Genomic DNA, 21187 nt, shown 5'->3' on the forward strand with positions numbered 1-21187 from the left:
AGAGTCTTATTTATATAGGTCATTTACTGTGCAGCCAAAGATGACCTGTGACTTCTGATCCTCCTGTCTTCACCTCCGGAGTGCTGGGATTACAGACATGCACCATCATGTTGGGTTTTATGAGGGCTGAAGATCAAATTCAGGGCTTTGTGCATAAGAGGCAAACACTTCACCAACTGAGCTACATCCCCAGCTCATGGGCTCTTTTTGGAAAAATCACTTGCTGTCATAAGAACTCCCATTCTGAGGACACGTCAGAGGGTCCCAAGTCAAAGCTAATGCTGCCATGTTTGTGACCATTATAAATGGCATCTATAAGGAAGTCTGGGGGCCTCTCTCTCTCTTGGCTGTGGCCACTCAATTATCCTTTGAGTATGAGGACTTGGTTGCTAAGAGCAACCTGGCAACCAGGACAGACTCTTCATTGGCGTTCTCATGTGCTTTTTTTCCCCCTCTGCCTCCTTAGTACTGGGACTAAAGGCAAGCACCCCCATGCACCCAGCTTCATTTAGTTATACTAACTGTTAGGCTGAGAGACCCTGCTCAGGGTAAGTGGGGGTATCTCTGCTATACCTTTCTGCTCATTCAAAGCTCTCTACAAAGGGCTTTTAGGGAGGCTGTGGGCTGTGGAGATGGCTCAGTTGGTAAAATCCTTGCATAAGGACTGTGGCTTGGATCCTGGGAACTTGTGTGAGAACCCAGGTGTCCTTGTGTGCATTTGCAAGTTCAGCACTGGTAGAGACGAACAGAAGCTGGCCATGGAACTCTAGGTTCAGTGAGAGACCCTGACTCAAAAAATAAAGTGGAGAAGCTAAGACATGGCTTAGCAGTGAAGAGCACTTGCTGCTCTTTCAGAGGACCCAAGTTCAGTTCCTGGCGCCCACGTTAAGCAGCTCATAGCTGCCTGTAACTGCATCTCCAGGGAATCTGACACCCTTTTCTGGCCTTTACAAGCTCTGGCACACACATATATACACATAAACAAACAAAACACTTTTTAAAAAAAGAGGGAGGAGGGTGAGTGGGGGAGCGGGAGGGGATTGGGAGGAGGGGAGGAAGTGTAAATTTTTTTTTTTTTGTTTTTCGAGACAGGGTTTCTCTGTGGCTTTGGAGCCTGTCCTGGAACTAGCTCTGTAGACCAGGCTGGTCTCAAACTCACAGAGATCCGCCTGCCTCTGCCTCCCGAGTGCTGGATTAAAGGCGTGCGCCACCACCGCCCGGCGGAAGTGTAAATTTTTGAATGGAAAAATAAAACAATAAAAATTTTAAACAAATCTTACCTTAAAAAAGCAGAAACTGATTAAGATAGCTGATGTCAACCTCTAGTCTCCATAGACAGGGGCATACAATGCATACATACTTATATGCACGTGTACACACATAAACACATACGAAGGGCTCTGTAGTATGTGACATGTAAGGTTGCATCAAGAAATCAGGAGTAGGGGGGCTGGAGAGATGGCTCAGAAGTTAAGAGCACAGGCTGCTCTTCCAGAGGTCCTGAGTTCAATTCCCAGCAACCACATGGTGGCTCACAACCATCTGTAATGAGATCTGGTGCCCTCTTCTGGCCTGCAGGCACACATGGAGGCAGAATGTTGTATACATAATAAATAAATAAATCTAAAAAAAAAAAAGAAATCAGGAGTGGGGTGGACCTAAGGGATTCAGGCCACGTGGAGGATGGGTGGACCTGTGGGATTCAGGTCACATGGAGGATGGGAGGATCTATGGGATTCAGGTCACGTGGAGCATGGGAGACACAAATAATGGGAGAGTGAGAGACCCACAGACACAACAGGGCCCCAGACATTAGTAGGCCCCAGACCTTATCACAACTGACTCCATGATGGAAGTGCCATTCAGGCCATAAAACTCAGCATGTAGACAGCACCACCTGCCAAGATGAAAACAAAGACCTAATCCATCAAAGTCCAAAGTTCTGGGAAAGTCTCAAAGTGCACTACTCTTGCTTTTTGACGTCTGTAGTTCCACTTTTGGCTAACTGTGCTGGTTAACTGAAGTGTGTCAACCCAGAACATGGTTTATGTGCTTGAAAATTCACCCCAAGAAAGGCTCAGTGCCGCACTGGGATCCCGAACACCCGGTGTAGTTGCCAGCCAGTTAATAGAGACTTTGTATTGGCTTAAATCCAAGTTCTAACAGTCTTCTCTGGTGAACACCCCACAGCACAGGGTGAGAGAAATGCTAGTTCCGTCCTTGTCTGGGTGGAGATACATAGATATGCCGCTGTTCAAACCCATGAACTTTTGTTGTTCTGTTGTTGTTTAAAGATTGATTGATTGATTGTGTCTATCTGCATTATGCCTGAAAGCCAGAAGAGGGCATCAGATTCCTCTATAGATGGCTGTGAGATGCGGTTGCTGGGAATTGAACTCAGGACCTCTTGAAGAGTAGCCAGTGCTCTTAACTGCCGAACCATCTCCTCAGCCCTCTATTGTTTTTGTTTGTTCCTTTCTTTCTTTCTTTCTTTCTTTCTTCCTTCCTTCCTTCCTTCCTTCTTTCCTTTTTTTTTTTTTTTGAGACAGGGTATCACTATGTGGCTTTGTGTAGCTTGGAACTATGTAGACCCGGCTTGCCTTGAACTCAAAGCAGATTCATCTGCCTCTGCTTTCTGAATGCAGGGATTAAAGGCATGTGAGCACCCAGAAGTTATAGGATTCTTGCTTAATATGTGTGAATCCCTGGCTTCGGTCTCCAGTGTTGCAGGTCATCCTTGTTCCCCTCTGCAGGCAGTTCCTGTTCTGTATGCCTGATGTCCCACCCCTGGGTGCCTGGACATTGGAATTTAGCCATTCTGGCCTCTTAGCTGGACTGGCAAGCCTCATGAGGATCTGCAAAGTTTTCACCCAAGAAAACAGAAAAGCAGGGCTTGTTCCCTCGCTGCCTCTCCTAGGGTAGGCTCCATGCTGCCTCTGCATTTCATTCCAGGGTACCCCTGGTCTGAGGTAGGCAAGCTGGGCTTGGCTTTTGACACCAAGGCTCTGAGGGGGTCCTGCCTCAGACCTGGTGCCTCCCTGCTTGTGGGCTATCATTGGGGATGAGCACTGGCCACAAATGCCACAATGTCTAGGATTCAGTTTCTTGGCATCTGGATGCCTTTGTGTTCCATACTGGGACAGGCAGAGGGGTTTCCAGTTCTGCACCCAGACCCTGACTCACTCATGTGGTCATATGGCTCCTGCAGCAGGAGCCCTGTCCTGCAAGAAAACAAGGACCCTTCCCAATAGCTGAGCCAAGGCCAGGGGTCTAGAGGGCGTTGTTCTCGTTGCGGAGCGTGAGCAGACAGCTGGTAGAACTGGCGCTAAGGGAAAACAGGACGGAGCTCCGAATCAACCTGTACTAGAGCCAGCTACTTGGATCAGAGCACGCCTTGGCTCTAAACCAGGACTGGCTCTTTGTCATATTTCCATCAGAGTATTCCACAGAGTGCAGGCGGATGGGCAGCTCACTGGCACAGGGAGGACTAGAAGGGATTTTTCTGGCTCCACTTGAGCCCAGTTCTGTCCAGAGCTGCCAACCCTTCTTCCTTCCCAGAGCAGAAGCTTGCTGCTGTGGACATGTGGCTGGGATGGCAGCCATACTGGTAAGCAGCCCACATACTCTGGGAGCCCCAGTGAGTGGGCAGAGACCTTTCCCATTACTTGGATTGATTGGTGTTTGTTCCCAATACTTACTTTGACTTCTCTGGTTTAGATTTGGTCTCCTAGGGAACACCAGAGGCACTTCCCTGTTTTCTACATCTTTACTTTTGCTCTCTGAAAGAATGATCCTAGGCTATAAGGTCTAGGGAGGTCATGTCTGGGGGTTCGGAAGAAAACTTTGGGATGGCAGCCCAGTAAATGCCCAAGTTCTAGAGAAAAAAAGAGGATCCTGAGGGTGTACATCCCCTTCTCTCTCAAGTCCCAGGGTGAAGGGTATGAAGTAGACAGATCCAGACTGGAGCTGGGGTAGTCTGCACAGCATGGTCCTGAGCTTTTATTGCTAGATCAGGGGCATAGCAGAGTAGGAGGACAGGTCAGATGGGTCAGAAGGGTCAGTCCATGGTCCAGGGGAGGCAGAGACCAGAGTCACCCATCTTGGACTGGTAGACAGCGTTGAACTTCTTATTCAATTCAGGAGTAAAGTGTTCCCTCCAGTCCCCCACAACACCTGGTAGAGTAAGGGCAGATGGCATGAGTCAGACAGGAAGAGAAGACATCAGGAATACACCACAAGTCAACCCCTGAGAGTCTGACCACTGTTTCTCCATCCCCATACTTTGGATTATGTCCTGTAGGAGGCGTGTGCACCTCCCACCTGACACCTGGGACCATGACTTGATTTGGAAGTGGGTCAAGAGCGGATAAGAGTGGCCTAACCTAGTGCCTGGTGTCATCATCAAGTATGGGAGTAGAGTCAAAAGTGACGTAACCAGAAACTGGGAGCATCGGAGCCTTAGGAGTAAAAGAGGCAGGAAGGGGCCTCTTGTGGTGTATTCCTGATGTCTTCTCTTCCTGTCTGACTCATGCCATCTGCCCTTACTCTACCATGTGAGTTCGAGGCCAACCTGGTCTACAGGACAGCCAAGACTACATAGGGATGTCGTCTTAAAAAACAAAACAAACAAAAGATGAATGTTGACTGGTTCCAGAATGGGCCCTGGGCATTTGAATGGAGCCTGGGAGAGAGGCCTACCTTTCCTCAGGAACTTGCCCTTTCTTTGGTCCATGATCTCGTTGGACAAAAGGCTGTAGTTGACCATGTTGCTCTGACTCATGAAGGAGAAGCTGCAGTGCTGGAGTATGACATCTTCCTCTTCTGGCCGCAGGGGGCGCTCCAGGAATTCACTTAACTTCTGGATGGTACGGCGGGGTTCCTGGACCCAGAAAGATAGCCAACCCAGAAGAATACATAGTTAAGACATTAAAATAATACAAGTAGGGACTAGAGAAATATCTCAGCTGTTAAGGATGAGTACACACTGCTCTTGTAAAGGACCCAAATTCAGTTTCCAGCACCCACATCAAGCAACTCACAGCTACCTGTAACTGTCGCGCCAAGGGATCCAATGCACAAGTATCCACATAGACACACATATAAGCACATGTTTAAAAATAAAAGTTATAAACCAGGCTTAGTGGCTCATGCCTTTAATCCCAGCACTCAGCAGGCAGAGTCAGGTGGATCTCTCTGAGTTCGAGGCCAGACTGGTCTACATAGGGAGTTAGTTCCAGGACATCCAGAAGTATATAGAGAGACCCTGTCTCAATACCCCCAGATATATTTTAAAAATTTGTACAGGTAATTAGAAATATGAACAACCATATTCAATTTAGTATTATCTGTTAAAGGAAGTAGCTGGAAACAGGATAAAATCCAACCAAGAAGGGGATTTATTTTAGCTATGTCTATATCATGGAATATTTTACTGTCATTAAGAATGCAAGGGGGGCTGGAGAGCTGTTTCAGCACTTCAGAGAACTTCTTGTTTTTGCAGAGAAACTAGGTTCAATTCCCAGTACACCCACAGCAATTCACAACTGTCTGCAACTCCAGTTCTAGGAGATCTGACATCTTCTGACCTCTGAGGGCACTAGGATTGTGTGTGGTGCACAGACATACATGTGGGTAAAACATTTACACACATAAAAAATAAGGTTAATAAATCTGAAGAAAAAAAAAGACTACATAGGGATCCGGTTGTGGTGGTGCATGCTGTCTTTAATCCCTCCATGGGGAAGGGAAAAACAAGTAGATCTCCGTGAGTTCAAGGCTACCCTGGTCTATGTAGCAATTTCTAGGTCAGCAAGAACTACACAGAGAAACCCTGCCTCAAAAAACTAACTAACGCTTTTTCCTTGGCACAGCCTGCGAGGTGGCTGCCATCTCCTTTGTGGCATCATGGCTGCCCTCCAGGCTCTGGTGAAGCCCAAGATTGTCAAAAAGAGGACCGAGAAGTTCATCCGGCACCAGTCAGACCATGATGTCAAAATTAAGCGAAACTGGCAGAAACCCAGAGGTACTGATGACAGGGTGCGGAGAAGATTCAAGGCCAGATCCTGATGCCCAACGTTGGTATGGGAGCAACAAGAAAACCAAGCACATGCTGCCTAGTGGTTTCTGGGAGTTTCTGGTCCACAATGTCAAGGAGCTGGAGGAGCTGCTGATGTGCACAAGTCTTACTGTGCTGAGATTGCTCACAGTGTTTCCTCCAATAACTGAGAAGCCATTGTAGAAAGAACAGCATAGCCGGCCATCAGAGTCACCAGTCCCAACGCCAGGCTATGCAGCGAAGAAAATAAGTAGATGGCTTGCGTGCATGTTTTATTTGTGTTAAATAAAATCACAAAAACTGAAAAAAAACACCAAAAAACAAAACAAAAAAACTAATGACATGTGTGTATATGAAAGCATACACACACATATACACACATATACACATAGACATATATATCTACATACAAACACACATACTTATGCATATGGGAGTGCATGCTTTGGTTGGCAGAGCTGGAGAGGTGGAGTTGCTAAGGCCATTCTGGAGCCCAGAGGATTGTGGGTGGGTCCCCACCATCAGACTCTGAACGTGTTATACTGTTGGATTTTGGCTCGACTTTGATTTAATTGTGACTATGGTTTGATTCTTCCCTCTTCAAGATGCTTTGAACTTTGAAAGTGATTTTGGATGTTTTGAAGAGACTGAGCTTTGAATGTGAATCTCTAAAGACTAGGACTTTTTCTTTCTTTCTTTCTTTCTTTCTTTCTTTCTTTCTTTCTTTCTTTCTTTCTTTCTTTCTTCAAAACAGGGTTCTCTGTATATCCTTGGCTGTCCTGGAACTCATTCTATAGACTAGGCTGGCCTTAAACTCACAGAGATCCATTTGCCTCTGTCTCCACCTTCTGAGTGCTGAGATTAAAGACATACATCACCACCGCCCGGTAAGAAACCCTGTCTTGGGCTCAGAGGTTAAGAGCATTGCCTGCTCTTCCAAAGGTCCTGAGTTCAATTCCCAGCAACCACATGGTGGCTCACAACCATCTGTAATGAGATCTGGTGCCCTCTTCTGGCCTGCAGGCATATATACAGACAGAATATTATATACATAATAAATAAATAAATATTTAAAAAAAGAAACCCTGTCTTGAAAAACAAAATACATAAATAGATAGATAAATAAATGTCTTATTTTATATTGTGATTTGCTATTAATCTGAGATGTTTTGAATACATAAGAAAGGAAAGGTTATTAACAGTTTTGTTGTGTCAAGTTAACTAGGAGTCAATTGTTCTTGTGGCTTCTGTTAACTTGATGCAAACCTAGACATGTCTGGGAAGAGGGAATGTTGAGGAAGCTCCTTCATGAGACTGGCCTGCAGACTAAACAGTATTTTCTTGATTAATGACTGATGTAGGAGAGCCCAGTCCATTGTGGAACACAGAAATCAAAGCCCAAAGAGACACAACCGGGGATTCCAGGCCAGGATGTTTGGTCTCAGTCCCTGTCAGATAATGTGGCCGAGTGGTGTCCAACCAGGTCCATACCACCAACTGTCAAGGATTGGAAGCAGGGTATAAAAATCTTGAAAACTGTACCTCAATTATTAATATATTTTTGTGTTTAGAGCACATTGTGTTTGGCACTCAGAGATGTCACATCTTTAAAGAATTTGATCAAGAAAAGCCTTGAAGATCGAGCTTTACTTTTTGCAGCAAAACTCATTCAGTTGGAAAGGCCCAAACCTCTACTGCTGCGAATCTATTTATGGTCGTCTTTGTTCTCCTTGTTTTAATGTCTTGAGGCCAAGCCAACGTTGTCTGCGGGGGGTGAGGGTGGGGGGCAAATGTGTACAGTTTCTAGGACCCAACAGAGCTTGGATTCCCAAAAATCCCTAAGCACACGCAGTCTCAACAGCTGGAGCCAGAGTTGCAGGCGTCTGAAAGGTCAGCCTTGTGGATATAATTTAAAACATACTGCGAAGAAGTGGATTTCATCTTGTTATTCTGAGTTAAAAATCTTGCTGTTTACACATAATATTGGAACAGCTCAGGGAACTCAAGGTTCTCCAGCATCACGCATCAAATTTGCTAGCTGTGCCAGGGTGGGCTGAGTAATCAGGCCTGTCTGTTCCGGGAGGAAGCACAGGGGCTGCTTGCTTATCTGAATTTTCAAATGCAGTCAAATACAAATCAAAAATTACTCTGATGGATAAACACAAAAATAACAGCAATAGATGGAAAATATAAGTTAAGGCAATGTGTGGGGACCAACGGGGACCAGTTCTCCCCTTCTACCACACGGGTTTCAGGGACTGAGCCGGTCCAACAAAAGCCTTTATCCACTGAGTCATCTCTCTGGCTGGGATTAAAGGTGTGCACCACCGCTGCCTGGCTATCACTGACCTTCAACTCACCAAACAGACCAGGCTGACCGGCCAGTGAGCCGTGGGGATCTGACTGTCTCTCTCTCTCTCCCAGCGTGTATCCCCATCCCTGACTTTTTGATGTGGGTTCTGGGGATCAAACACATGTCCTCACACACATTCCAGGAGCACTTTCCTGACTTAGCTGTTTCCCCAGACCCACAATCTTAGAGTTCTAAATGTATATCTCAGCCTGGAGAGATGTCTCCAAAGTTAAGAACACTTATTGCTCTTGTAGAGGACCTGGGTTCGAATCCCAGCACCCACATGGTGCTAGATGCTGCAACTGTCTATTAACACCAGTTCCAGGGATCCAGTGTCCTCTTCTGACCTCCTTGGGTACCAGGCACACACTTGGTACACAGACATACATGAAGATGAACACTCATACACATAAGATAAAAATTAAAAATTGCTTGAATCTCCTACCAACAAGGCTCACAATGGCCGTTACTTCGGGGAAGCTGGAGAGTATCTGAATCAGGAGCAGCCAGAGATTGTGAAAACACAATATCGTTGGTAGTCCTGTCTTAGGAAAACAAGCTTCGCAGAATGTTCTGGAAGGGCTGGGGATGCCAGGGCTTTGACTGAGGAAGACTTGGCTGTAGGTGGCCTGTTGGTTATGGGGAAGGAGGGCCCACCTGGTGCAGCTCCTCATAGGTGACAAAGAGCAAATTTAGGTCCTTCTGGAGGCCCAGCCACCCCTTCACATGGTCGAACCAGGAACCGAAGAAGCCTGAGGAAGACAGAAAGAGAGCTGGGACCCAGGAGGAGGAGCAGGGGTGACCTCAGAGGTCGCTAGAACAAGGCGCAAAGCTGCCCACCAGCCCCGTGACAAGGAGGGGGCTCTGTGAGCCCCCTCAGTCCCCAAGACCCACCTGTACCCTCAAGAAACTCATCCACAAAGTCTTCGAAGGAGCTGGGGTCGGGCATGAAGCCTGCGATTCGGTGGAAGTGGTAGAAGGAAACAAGGGTGTCCTTGGGGTTCCGTGCCACGTACACCACCTGGCGGACAGAGTCCTGGTTCTCAGCGCTCTGAGGCCCAAGGCTTCCCCAGCTGCCATGACCTGACTTAGCTGAGCCCTGGACTCTGACTCCAGACTAGAAGTGTGGGTGGGAAGAGTCGCACAGTGTTGTCCTGGACTCCCCCAAAATGTAGTGATGAGTGGATGCCAGGCATGGCCACTGAGCAGCAGTAGGGAGAGTCCTGTATGGCTAGTGAGTGGGTAGCCCCTGGGGCATCTTTTGGTCTCTCTTTTTCTTTTCTTTCTTTTCGTTTCCTTCTCTTCTCTCTCTTCCCTCCCTCCCTCCCTCCCTCCCTCCCTCCCTCCCTCCCTCCCTCCCTTCCTTTTTTGGTCTATCGAGACAGGGTTTCTCTGTAGCTTTGGAGCCTGTCCTAGAACTTGCTCTGAGGCTAGTCTCGAACTCACAGGAATCCATCTGTCTCTACCTCCTGAGTGCTGGTATTAAAGGCATGTGCCACCATTGCCCAGCTGGTTTCTTTTTCTACCTTCCTTTTTTTTTTTTTTTGAGACACGGTTTCTCTGTGTAACAGCCCTAGCTGTCCTGGAACTAGCTCTATAGACCAGGCTGGCCTCGGACTCACAGAGATCCACCTGCCTCTGCCTCCCAAGTGCTGGGATTAAAGGTGTGCACCACCACCACCCTGCTGGTTTCTTTATTGTTACATTTACATTTTTTTTGTCTTGCAGGGGGCACTGTTATTCACCCTTTCAGGTTCCAGGCAGCTGATGGCCACCATCACCCCACAGTAGGTAAGTGGTCCTTGCCTATCAAAGTTACGCCAATCTCCAGGTCTCCTGGACCTCTGTCTGCAAGACCTACTGGAGTTTCTTCAGTCTCCCACCCCCACCAAGGTAGGAAGGGACCTCTCTTCCCTAGAGTCAACCACTAAGTAGTCAAGATGGAGGACTCTGCCGTTCACTACATCTGAACAACGAACCTGCCTGACCCACCCCATCCTCCCGCTTCTGACTTGGCTACACTACTGGCCTGGCAGAAGCTTCCTGCTGTATAGACCCCGCCTCTATGCCAGCCTAAGTCTGATGCTGATTCTACCCTCCCGTATTCCATGTCCTTCACCCCAAGACTTGAAGGCGAACTAAATCCTTTGGACCCTTGATGGAGGAAGGTCATTGATTAAATAAACTGCCTTGGCCCTGATAGGTTAAAACATAGGTGGGTGGAGTAAACAGAAGAGAATGCTGGGAGGAAGAGGAAGTGAGCTCAGACTCGACAGCTCTGCTCTGGAGCAGAGACACCATGCTCCCCTCTCCCGGGTAGATGTGATAGCTCTGCTCTCTGAAGCAGACGCGATGGAGCAAGCCGCCAGGTCAGACATGCTGAATCTTTCCCGGTAAGACCGGTGCTCACAGATTATTAGAGATGGGTTGATCGGGATATCAGAATTAGCCAGTAAGGGCTAGAGCTAAAGGGCCAAGCGGTGTTTTAAAGAATACAGTTTCCGTGTAATTATTTCAGGTAAGGCTAGCCGTGTGGGCGACCGGGTGCCAGAGACGCAGCCCCACCAACTCTTATTACTACAGACCCTTTTGACCCCCAAAGCCTGACTCAGCTTTGGCTCTTGCGCAAACGCTGAGGCGCTGAAGGTGCCTGTTTCCTACCTTGACTTTGGACTTCATCAGAGCCGGGGCCAGGACTTTGGCACTCAGGTGAGAGGTGAACAGACGAGGCCAGGAACTTCTAAGCTCGTAAACGAGTTGGCTAAAGGAGACTTGCTCTATCCAAGGCACGCGGGCCCAGTTGGGGAGGTGGTGGATAGGCCACAGGTGGCCCTCACAGAAGATAAGGCTCAGCACTTGCTGCATCCATGTGGTACCTGCAGGACAAGGGGTAGGGGCAGGAGATGGGGGTGTGCCCACTTCTGCCTAAGACATTCCAGTTTTCCTTTTGTCCCTCGGAGTAACAGATGGATTGGGTGCATTGTTAGCAGTGTGATCAGGACGGCAAGGGTTCTGAGGCAAGCCTAGTCCCCCACCCTCACTGTACTACCTTCCACAGACCACAGAACCCAAACCTGGCCAGCTGATTCTCTGCCACTATAACGTGGTCCTTATTGCTATTTGAAACCTTAACCAATGACAGGGTCTCACTATGTAGCTCTGGCTGTCCTAGTACTCACTAGGTAGACAAGGCTGGCTTTGAACCCAAGAGTTCTGCCTGCCTCTGCCTCCTGAGTGCTGGAATTAAAGGCGTGCGTCACCACTACCTGGCCTTTAGTTTTTATTGTCTTTATTTCTGCTAACATTCTGTGCAAGTAGGAGTTTTCCAGTCCCTCTCCTCTGCCGCAAATAGATAACTTCAATTTAGGGATTTTCTAAAGAGCCTGGGCCTTTTCCCCTTCGGTCTTCTCCCTTCCTCCCTTTCCTGGGGTCCTATAGGTGGAACCCAGGGCTATGTATGAATTAAGTAAGTGCTCTACCATTGCCAAACTCTAGCTCCTTTCTCTTTTCTTTCTACGCTTTCACTACGGAACTGCCTGCTTGTGGCACTGAAGGCTTTTCCTAGCGTGCACCTAAAATCTCTTCCACACATCTCACTGTTTTTTTGTGTTTTTTTTTTGTTATAGTAGAATTCTAGTTTTTAGTATCAGTTTCTGTCTTCCAGCCCTAGCTTGTCACTAAAAAGCATGTTTGGGGTTGGGGATAGGCTCAAGGGTAGATCACTTGCCTAGCGTCATGAAGCCCTAGGTTTCAGTCCTTGCTCTGTAGAAACAAAAAAAGGAAAGAAAGAAAGAGAAAAGAAAAAGGTATGCTTTGGGAAAAAAATCAGAGCCCTGGAACCGGAGAAATAGCCCAGGAGTTAAGAGCACTGGCTGCTCTTTCAGAGGTTGCGGATTTGATTCCCAGAACCCATATGGAAGCTCACACCTGTTTGTAATTCCAATTCCAGGCCTGTGACAACCTCTTCTGGCCTCTGCAGGCACCAGGCATGCATGCATCATAAAGACAAACATGCAGAAAGTATCCCATACATAAAAAAAATCATAAATAAACTTTTTTTTAAATAAAAAAAAAGCCAGTTGTCCTCATGTACCCCACAGCAGCAGTTTAGAGGTGAAAGAGCAGAGAAAGCCCTACGATAGCAGGGACAGAGACCAAGAGCAAGGAATGTGTAAAGGCTTTGTGGGAAGAGTGTTCCCGCCTCTGTGAAGACATGGGGGTGGACTGGGCAGATGGAGAATCCTCTGTCCTTTGACAGGATGTCTTGACAAAATAAACAGACCAGTTCTTCCATGCTAATCTGCAAATCAAACACAATTCCAATAAAAATACCCTCAGGTTTCTACAGAGTTAGACAAACTGATGCTGATTACACTGAAAAGAAACACATGGCAGCCAGGCCCAAGAACAACAGTGGCTCCCACGGGAAGCCCAGTAAGACACACAAGGGAGTCAGGAAAGTTAAGTTCAGAGCTACGGTCCAGCACAACCCCTCTGGGTCAACAGATAGCTGTCTGGTTAAACGCGGCGTGAGATCTTCACACCACACAGAAATAAACCAAGTGTGAACATTGCAAACAAACAGGCAGTTTCCTCTTTCGTTGTAAAATAATATCGAGCTGGGCGGTGGTGGCACACGCCTTTACTCCCAGCACTCGGGAGGCAGAGGCAGGTGAATCTCTGTGAGTTCAAGACCAGCCTGGTCCACAAAGTGAGTTCCAGGACTGGTTTCATAGCTACTGAGAAACCCTGTCTTTGAAAAAAAAAAATGCTCTGTAACAGAGGTTATGGGAACACATTCTCCCAGCCTTACATTTTTTTCTTTCATAAAATTTATTATAAAAATGCCTTGGACTGGGGCATGGTGGGACATGTCTTTAATTCTAGCAAAGGCCAGGGATATCTTTGAGTTCTAGGCCAGCCTCTGGTCTACATAGGAAGTTTCAGTACAGCCATAGCAACACAGAGAGACTCTCTCCCTAAATAAATAAATAAATCCTTAAATAAAAACATCACACATCAAGATTAATTACAGCATACCGCCATCAACCATTTCTTTTTTCCTTTTTTTTGGGGGGGGGGTTCAATTTGAGACAGGGTTTCTCTGTGTAACAGCCCTGATTGTCCTGGAACTCACTCTGTAAAACAGGTTGGCCTCAAAATCAGAGATTCAACTTTGCCTCACAAGTGCTGGGATTAAAGGTGTGTGCCACAACGCCCAGTCTCAACCATTTCTTCCACCTATTTAGAGCCTTTTTTTCTCGCTGTGTCTCCTCTGGCCCCAGGCTGGGGACTACTGCTTGCTCCCCAGGCTCACCAGGGCTGCTCTGTCCCTTAGTTCTGGGAGCAGCGGAGCCATCCTGACGCCTTCCCCACGGGACACTCACTGCCAAGCTCAGGACCTACACAACTTCAATGCTTTTTCCATGTTGCCTCAAGGGTGACCTCACTCTGTGGGAACAGCAAAACTAGCTTGAGTTTTTTTACCTTCTTCACAATTTCACGGTTTTGTTTTGTTTTTTTCATAGACCTTAGCAACCTGAGATGATCTTGTCTTTTTCTCATTAGGTTGAAAACTTGTACGTTTTCAGGGAAGGAAGCCCTCTTTGGCCTCTTTGTCTGCGTGGGACGGCATCATTGCTCACGTCCTTTGGGACTGAGGGCAACTCGAACACAAGCATTGGGTTCTGTGGCTATGAATTTGGTAACTGGGAACTTCGCTAAGAGATCAATGGGACCAGTTCCGTATACAGCATAGCTACACTGGACAATCCACATTCGAGGCTGGAAGAAGCAGACAGTGTGAGGCTTTTACTACACAATTTAAGACAGTAGTTAGTGATTTCTAGACTCTTCTCTTTAATATTTTTAGACAACTACTGAGTATGACCTCATTTGTGATCACAAATAATGGAGAAGGCCGGGCGGTGGTGGTGCACGCCTTTAATCCCAGCACTTGGGAGGCAGAGGCAGGCAGATCTCTGTGAGTTCGAGGCCAGCCTGGTCTACAAGAGCTAGTTCCAGGACAGGCTCCAAAGCTACACAGAGAAACCCTGTCTCAAAAAACCATAAAAACAAAACCAAAACAAAAAACCAAATAACGGGGAAATGACCTGACTGTATCAAGGAGATAGAATGTAAAAGGTGTCGTTGAAAGGGTCTGGAGTCATACTGAAGCTGAGCAGAAGCGGCGTCCAGAGAAGGCTGGCGTTTCCCACCCTCCTGCCTCACGGCACATTTCTGACATCATTCATTCTTTCATGGAGACGGCAGAGTTTTGCAGCTGTCTCTGGGCCCTCTGGAGCAGGCAGGTGTGAGTGTTCCTGAGGGCTGGGTGTTCTCTCATTGTGCAGAGCTGGTCAGGCTCTGGGAGCCTGGGGTACACGAGCGGCCCCTACGTTGATCAGGAGTAGACACAAAAGCAGGATTTCTGAGAAGGGAGAGGGAGACACACAGGGCCGCCTGTGCTCTGGCAAAGCAAGACCCGGTCCTGAGCAGTTGAACGTCCGCTCAGTAACCTGCTCAGGCCTCTGTTTACTCCAAATGGTGAGGGACTTGCCCTGGTACGGTGCTAAGTGTGGCATGTGATTCTGGACACGGAGGCAGTGGTCAAGCGTCCTCCTCAGACCCCCTGGTATAGCTGCTGTAGCAAATCACCCCCAGCTTGACTGGTGAGACAGCTCAATGGGTAAAGAGGCTTGCCAGCAAGCCTGATAAACTCCCTTGGGAACTGAAAGACTCTGAGACATTTCTGAGGCATTGCAGCATAACTGCCCCCCCCCCCCCGGGAACCAGGAACCTGCTAATCACCCACGTGCACTGAAGCTGTGAGTACTTTCCCAGGTATTTTCCATCCCTCTGCAGTTTTTCTCCAAATAGAGCCAGTACCTAGAACTGGGGCAAAACAACCTGCAGATGTTCCTCCTTGCTCAACCAACCCAGCAATCGCCATAGCAACGACCAATCATAGTTAGCTGATCAATAAACAAGCCTGTCACAATAGTTGACAAACAACTCCTGGATTCCCCCTTTGCTTCTGCGGTTCTTTCCTTTAAAAGTAGCCTGTAACAGCCACTCGGGATCCTTCACCTCCTGCAGCTGAGGGACCCTGACGCGCCAGCCAATTAAAATTCCTCTTGCTTTTGCAACAACTGCAGTGTGAATGGTTTCTTGGGGCAACTCCTCCTCGGTAACTGGACTTTAAGGTCCAACATTTGGTGCGTTGGCCAGGAATCAGGTCGCCCCCAGACCCGTTCTGGACCCAGTTGGAGGTAAGAACGAGCTCGCCTTAATGTTTGTCAGTTTGTCTGTGTCTGTCACTGTGGTTTATGTTCGTCGGTAATTTGAAAAATTGCACCTACATGGTGGGGAGAGAAGAACAACTCTTGAAAGCTGCCGTCTGACCTCCATACAGGCACTGAGCGGTGTGTGCGTGAACACACCACACTACACACACAAAGCTGCCGTCTGACCTCCATACAGGCACTGAGCAGTGTGTGCTTGAACACACCACACTACACACACAAAGCTGCCATCTGACCTCCATACAGGCACTGAGCAGTGTGTGCTTGAACACACCACACTACACACACACACACACAAATAAATGTAACAACTAACCACCACATAAGTGGCTTTCAACAACGCAACTCATACTCTGCTTCTGGAATCAGGGTGATAGCAGAGCTGACACTTGAGGTCATGTTTCCTTGTGACCGTTCCAGCTTCTTGGGGCTACCCTATTCCTTCCACGCTGTCTCTCCCAACTCCAAAAGCAGCACTGCAGCTTCTCCATGCCTCCCTGCTTTTCTCATCACATCTCCTTTCCCATCTCTGAGCCTTATGCTCTGTTCTACAGGGACCCTGGGATGACACTGGACTCTGACGATTTCCATCTAAAGCTCCTCAAGCCAATCCTTACAGCAGAATCTCTCCTACCCCATGAGGGGACAGACAAGGAGAGAAGAGAGGCGAATGTGGGCCTAGGTCTGTCAGGAAGGCATCAGATGCAGGACCGTGAGGCAGGGCAAAGAGGAAGAGGCTCCACTGTGGAAACAGAAGACAGAGCTGGCCGAAGAACACTTGACTCTTACATGCCAACTTCCTGCTTGGTCGGACTGTGTCTGAGCCTACCTCTACCATTACTGCTGAGTACTGGAGGGTGATGAGGGGGAGTCTTCTGTTTTGCGTTAATTTCATTGGTTAAATAAAGAGACTGCCTTGGCCCTTTAATAAGACAGAAAATTAGGTAAGCGGAGTAGACAGAACAGAATGCTGGGAGAAAGAAGCTGAGTCAGGCAGTTGCTATGATTCTCCGACCCCAGATATAGACTAGATATAGACTAGAATCCTTCCTGATAAGACACCATCTCGTGGCCGGGCGATGGTGGTGGCGCAGTCCTTTAATCCCAGCACTAGGGAGGCAGAGACAGGCGGATCTCTGTGAGTTCGAGACCAGCCTGGTCTACAGAGCTAGTTCCAGGATAGGCTCCAAAGCCACAGAGAAACCCTGTCTTGAAAAACCAAAAAAAAAAAAAAAAAAAAAAAAAAAAGGACACCATCTCGTGGTACTACACAGATTATTAGAAATTGGTTAATCGAGACGTGAGAATTAGCCAATAAGAGGCTGGAAATAATGGGCCAGGCAGTGTTTAAAAAAGAATACAGTTTCCGTGTAATTATTTCTGGGCATAAGCTAGCCAGGCGGCCGGGTGGCAGGAAGGCGGCCTACCGCTCCACACTACAGGAGGGCCCTGGGATGAGATGGATGCTCGCCGCATGGTGGCTTGGGACCTCCTCGGTATGGATGCTGCTGCCCTGACTCCATCAAGCGAGGCAGAGGAGTGAGATGAGGCCAGAAGAGTTTCAGCTGATTTATGAAGTTCAGAGATTGTTCTGGTAAATACGGTTGTGTTTTTCTTTTGTTTATTTTAAGACAGGTTTTTCTCTGTATAGCTCTGACTGTCCTGGAACTCACTCTGTAGACCAGGCTGGACTTGAATGCACAGAGATCCACTTGCCTCTGCCTCTTGAGTACTGGGATTAAAGGCGTGCGCCACCACTGCCCGGCTTATTTGTTTTTTGGTCAAGATCTCTCTGTGTAGCTCTGACTGGTAGTAGACCAGGCTAGCTTTGAACTCATAGAGATCTGCCATCCTCTGCCTCCAGAATTCTAGGATTAAAGGTGTGTAACACCACACTTGGCTCACTACCAGTTTTTAACTGAATGTTCCAGAACATTCAAACCTAGGTTATGGTCTTTTCAAAAAGCCTATCTGTTCTTCTTTGTTAAGAATGTAACCAAAACATAGGGTGGTGGTGGCGCACGTCTTTAATCCCAGCACTCAGGAGGCAGAGACAGATGGCTCTCTGTGAGTTCGAGGGCAGCCTGGTATACAGAGCAAGTTCTAGGACAGCCAGGACTGTTACACAGAGAAACCCTGTCTTGGAAAAAAAACAAAACAAAACAATAAATGTAACTTAGGCCCTCACCTACATCAAGCAAACACTTCACTGAGCTGTGACTTTCTCTACTTCAGACATTTGTAAGAAGCTTAGGCCACGGGCAAAAAGGAGGGGACTCTGGGGAGCTGTGCAGGGTCTTTCCCCTCAAGCAGTCGCCCTGTCCTGGGGTTCCCTTCAGAGATATCCAATCTTAGTTAGGGTCCTAGAAGGGAATGGGAGGCCACAGGGCCCTCCCTTAGCTTCTTTAGCTTTCAGAATGGGGAGGAAGGTTACTGCCACCTTTTCCAAGTCAGACAGAGCCAGTTTAAACAAACGCAAGCCAGGAAAGGCTCTTCAGAGCAGGCGTGGCCCTTTCCTCCCGCCCGCCTGCAGGGCCACCAGTGTATCTGGCCAGCTACAGACCAGGCCCTGCTCTATCGGGATCTGCTCACAGGGTTATTGAGGGATGACCCTCCCCACCCATGATCCCACACAGTGAAACTGACTCTCTGGATCCAGGACCCACCGAGGCAGGACTTAGGGCCCATAGCTCTGCTGCCCTCTCCTGCAGGAGGCTAGAGAGGGACAGCTGTAGGCACAGCCTATTGGGTCCCAGCCCACCCACTGCATTCCTTCTGGTGGGCAGCCCGGGCACACAGACCAGGCCCCTGGGTGGGTAGCTGCGGTGAGATGTGAAGGGAGGGAGGGCTCTGATCCAGGGAGCAGGGGGAGGGGAGAGGAGCAAAGGGAGGGAACAAGGTGGCTTCAAAGCAGGACAGCTATGTGGGGTAGAGGGGATGCAGGTCTGGCGTAGGAGGAAGAGGAGGCAGGAATGTGGAGTGTAGGAGGGACAGCTGGCCCTATCTGCTGAACTGTTGGCTCATCCTGTGGCCCTGGTGACCAAGTCACAGGAGGCATATCCTACTCTTAATAGGCATTATGGCCCCAAGAGACAAAGGCAAGCTCGACCCCTGACTGGAATCCTTACCTTTGGTGCCTATCCTTATGGATTCAAGAGGGAGAGGATGGTCGTGCAGAGTCTTGCAGAACCATGCTGGCACCCCGGCCACATTGGATGAAGGGAAAGCAGGCAGGCATTGCTGTGTGGTTAGAGGGTTCCTGTCCCCACATCAACACACTTCAGTAGGGAGACAGACACCATCCACCTCAGCATGGCTCAGGGCAAGGCAAAGCTTATTCTTAAAAGACCGCGTGCCTAAGAGCACCCCAGATGGAGCCAGGTTCTCAGCACGCACCCCACATCACGGCCAGCATCTTTCCACAGGCTCTCAGGAGCATGTTCAGGCAAGTGCAGCGAGATCAGAGAAGTTGGTGGGAACCTGACAAAGGTATGCGGGAGGCTGCTGGTGCCCAGGAAAAGGACACCCTACAGCTCCTGAGGCTGCTAGATAGAAGAATCACTGACCAGAGCTGCTACTGGGGGCTCCATGGAGCTGGCGGGTTACAGACATGTATAGACTCAGGCCAGAGAGGCAACCCTACAGCTCACACCAGAATCACAGGTGACGGGGGGTGACGGTGGGGTGTAGGGGGTCTAAGAAAGGGAACAAGACCCCATGGGAGGAAGGTAACACTGACGTCCCTGCATTGCTCATGCTCCTTGTCCCAGTCCCCATCTCTCACCTGACTTGGGGAATGTCACCAAGAGAACGTCTTTGTCCTGGAACTGGAAAGCAGAGGCCGCTTTCAGGGACTCCAGAGTGTGAATGAACCCTGGGAAGCGGATGCCATCGAAGATTACAGTGGTGTTCATGAGTTCATTCATGCTGGTGCTGGGAGTGGGGCTGGAGGTGAAGGAGTCTGTTATCCAGGGCCCAAGCTCTTCCCAGCAGGCGCAAGTCAGTCTGCTGTTCCATCACTAAAAGGTGGAGCTAGGTCCATACAAGGTGGCCGCTGGTGTCGTTCTCAGGCACCTTTGCAGGGCCATGTCGGAACCTTGGTCAGAATTACCTGTCGTCTGGGCCAAGGAAGGCCCCAGTCCTCTCCAGGAGTACAGATCTCTGTGCTCTAGCTTTGGGCTGTGTAGCATCTCTCTGACCTTAAAAGTGTGGACCTTTGCTAGGCAGAATTCTGCCTTGGCCGCCAGTTCTTGGCCACTTGTATGCAGGGCTGCTGCGCCTCAGCAGTAAACTTGTGGGCTTGGTGACATGTTATGAATATCCTTGTGGACTTGGGAGCTGCTTGTCTCACTCCCAGAGGCCCCAAAGCTGTAGTGGGAACTGTGTCCAGAGGCCCTATCTAGCAGAGAGAAGGTTCCCACCCTTCAGTCTTCCCACTCAGCTGCCCTGCTTGGGTTGACAAGAACGCTTCTGCTGAATCCTGGAGCAGCCTCTGACACTAGCCCCATCTCCCGTGTCCCCTAGGGATCCCCACTCACCACAAAGTCCTTCTCTGTGAGCGGTGCCTCGCTGTCTGCAAGCAGCCCAGCCCTTAAAAATCGTGGCTCAGGCTCTAGTTGGGCAGCTCCAAAGAGGCTCCACCCTCGAGTTGCAGGGCCCTGGAACAGATGACTGTGGGGTGCCCCGCCCCCAACCACAGTTTGAGGGACTTGGAAGAGCGCCCTCATCGGCAAGCAACAAATGGATAATTTTCAGAACAGAAGATTTGAGCAGATTAAAGTACAATTTAATAAGTGACTGGGAATGACACAATTTTTCTGTTTCAAAAATGCTCCCCTGTGGAGGTGCTGGCCAGGAGGGGACCCTGGAGTGGGAAATGCAGCATCCCTTTCTCTGTATTCTGACAACACAAGAAGGGCAGCTTTGTTTGCCTCCCTAGAAGCCATGCTGTTTGTATAAGTTTGACAGTTGTGGTAAGTAGTAGTTCAGTACAAAGTGATCAGTGTGCTAACAAAGTGCATCCAGGAAAGACGTTTTCATCTCCCGCACCACCAGGACCTCCCGCTGGCCTCACTGTCTCAGGCAGCTGCCAAGAAGCACAGAACTTAATGTGCTACTTGCAGCAACCAGTGTCCTGGAGATTTTTATACAACTGAGTAAAACTTCTTCCGTTTGCTTAGGGTGTTTGCTTTTTTGTTTGTTTGGTTTGGGTTTTTTGTTTCACTTTGACCTGTGATGCTGTAGTGCAGCACCTGGGCTCCAAGCCCTTTGTCCTACAAGTGAAGAGTAAGTCATGATCTACACACCCATGAAGCACACACTGACCTGATGTCCACCTGTCCTTGCCTGTCCTTTAAAGTGTAGCTCCAGCCCTTGGTCCCTCTTTTCAGATTTTCCCAGGGAAACATCAGCTCACCACCTCAAACCCAGACAATAGCCAAGTTCTCCACAGGTTCAGCTAACCAGATTCCACTA

At 48.6% G+C, this 21187-nt stretch overlaps 1 protein-coding gene and 1 pseudogene across 2 annotated transcripts; one reads left to right on the top strand and one right to left on the bottom strand.

The window, feature by feature from the left end:
• Window positions 1-3972: 3972 nt before the first annotated feature.
• Window positions 3973-20338, bottom strand: LOC142852586 (sulfotransferase 2B1-like). 2 transcript variants are annotated; one of them, XM_075977573.1, is made up of 7 exons: window positions 20251-20338; window positions 19497-19657; window positions 11070-11284; window positions 9303-9429; window positions 9066-9160; window positions 4699-4879; window positions 3973-4173 (listed from the first exon to the last, which is right to left on the bottom strand). In XM_075977573.1, the coding sequence occupies exons 2-7, from the start codon at window positions 19636-19638 to the stop codon at window positions 4058-4060; spliced, it is 876 nt and encodes a 291-aa protein (XP_075833688.1). In that variant the 5' UTR covers window positions 19639-19657; window positions 20251-20338; the 3' UTR covers window positions 3973-4057. The 2 variants fall into 2 exon arrangements, with proteins under 2 accessions (XP_075833688.1, XP_075833689.1); XM_075977574.1 differs by having other exon boundaries at window positions 19497-19586; window positions 20251-20322.
• LOC142852588 (large ribosomal subunit protein eL32-like) lies at window positions 5859-6539 on the top strand (annotated as a pseudogene).
• Window positions 20339-21187: the final 849 nt, after the last annotated feature.

Source organism: Microtus pennsylvanicus, chromosome 6, assembly GCF_037038515.1.
Source record: "Microtus pennsylvanicus isolate mMicPen1 chromosome 6, mMicPen1.hap1, whole genome shotgun sequence".
Taxonomy (NCBI): Eukaryota; Metazoa; Chordata; class Mammalia; order Rodentia; family Cricetidae; genus Microtus; species Microtus pennsylvanicus.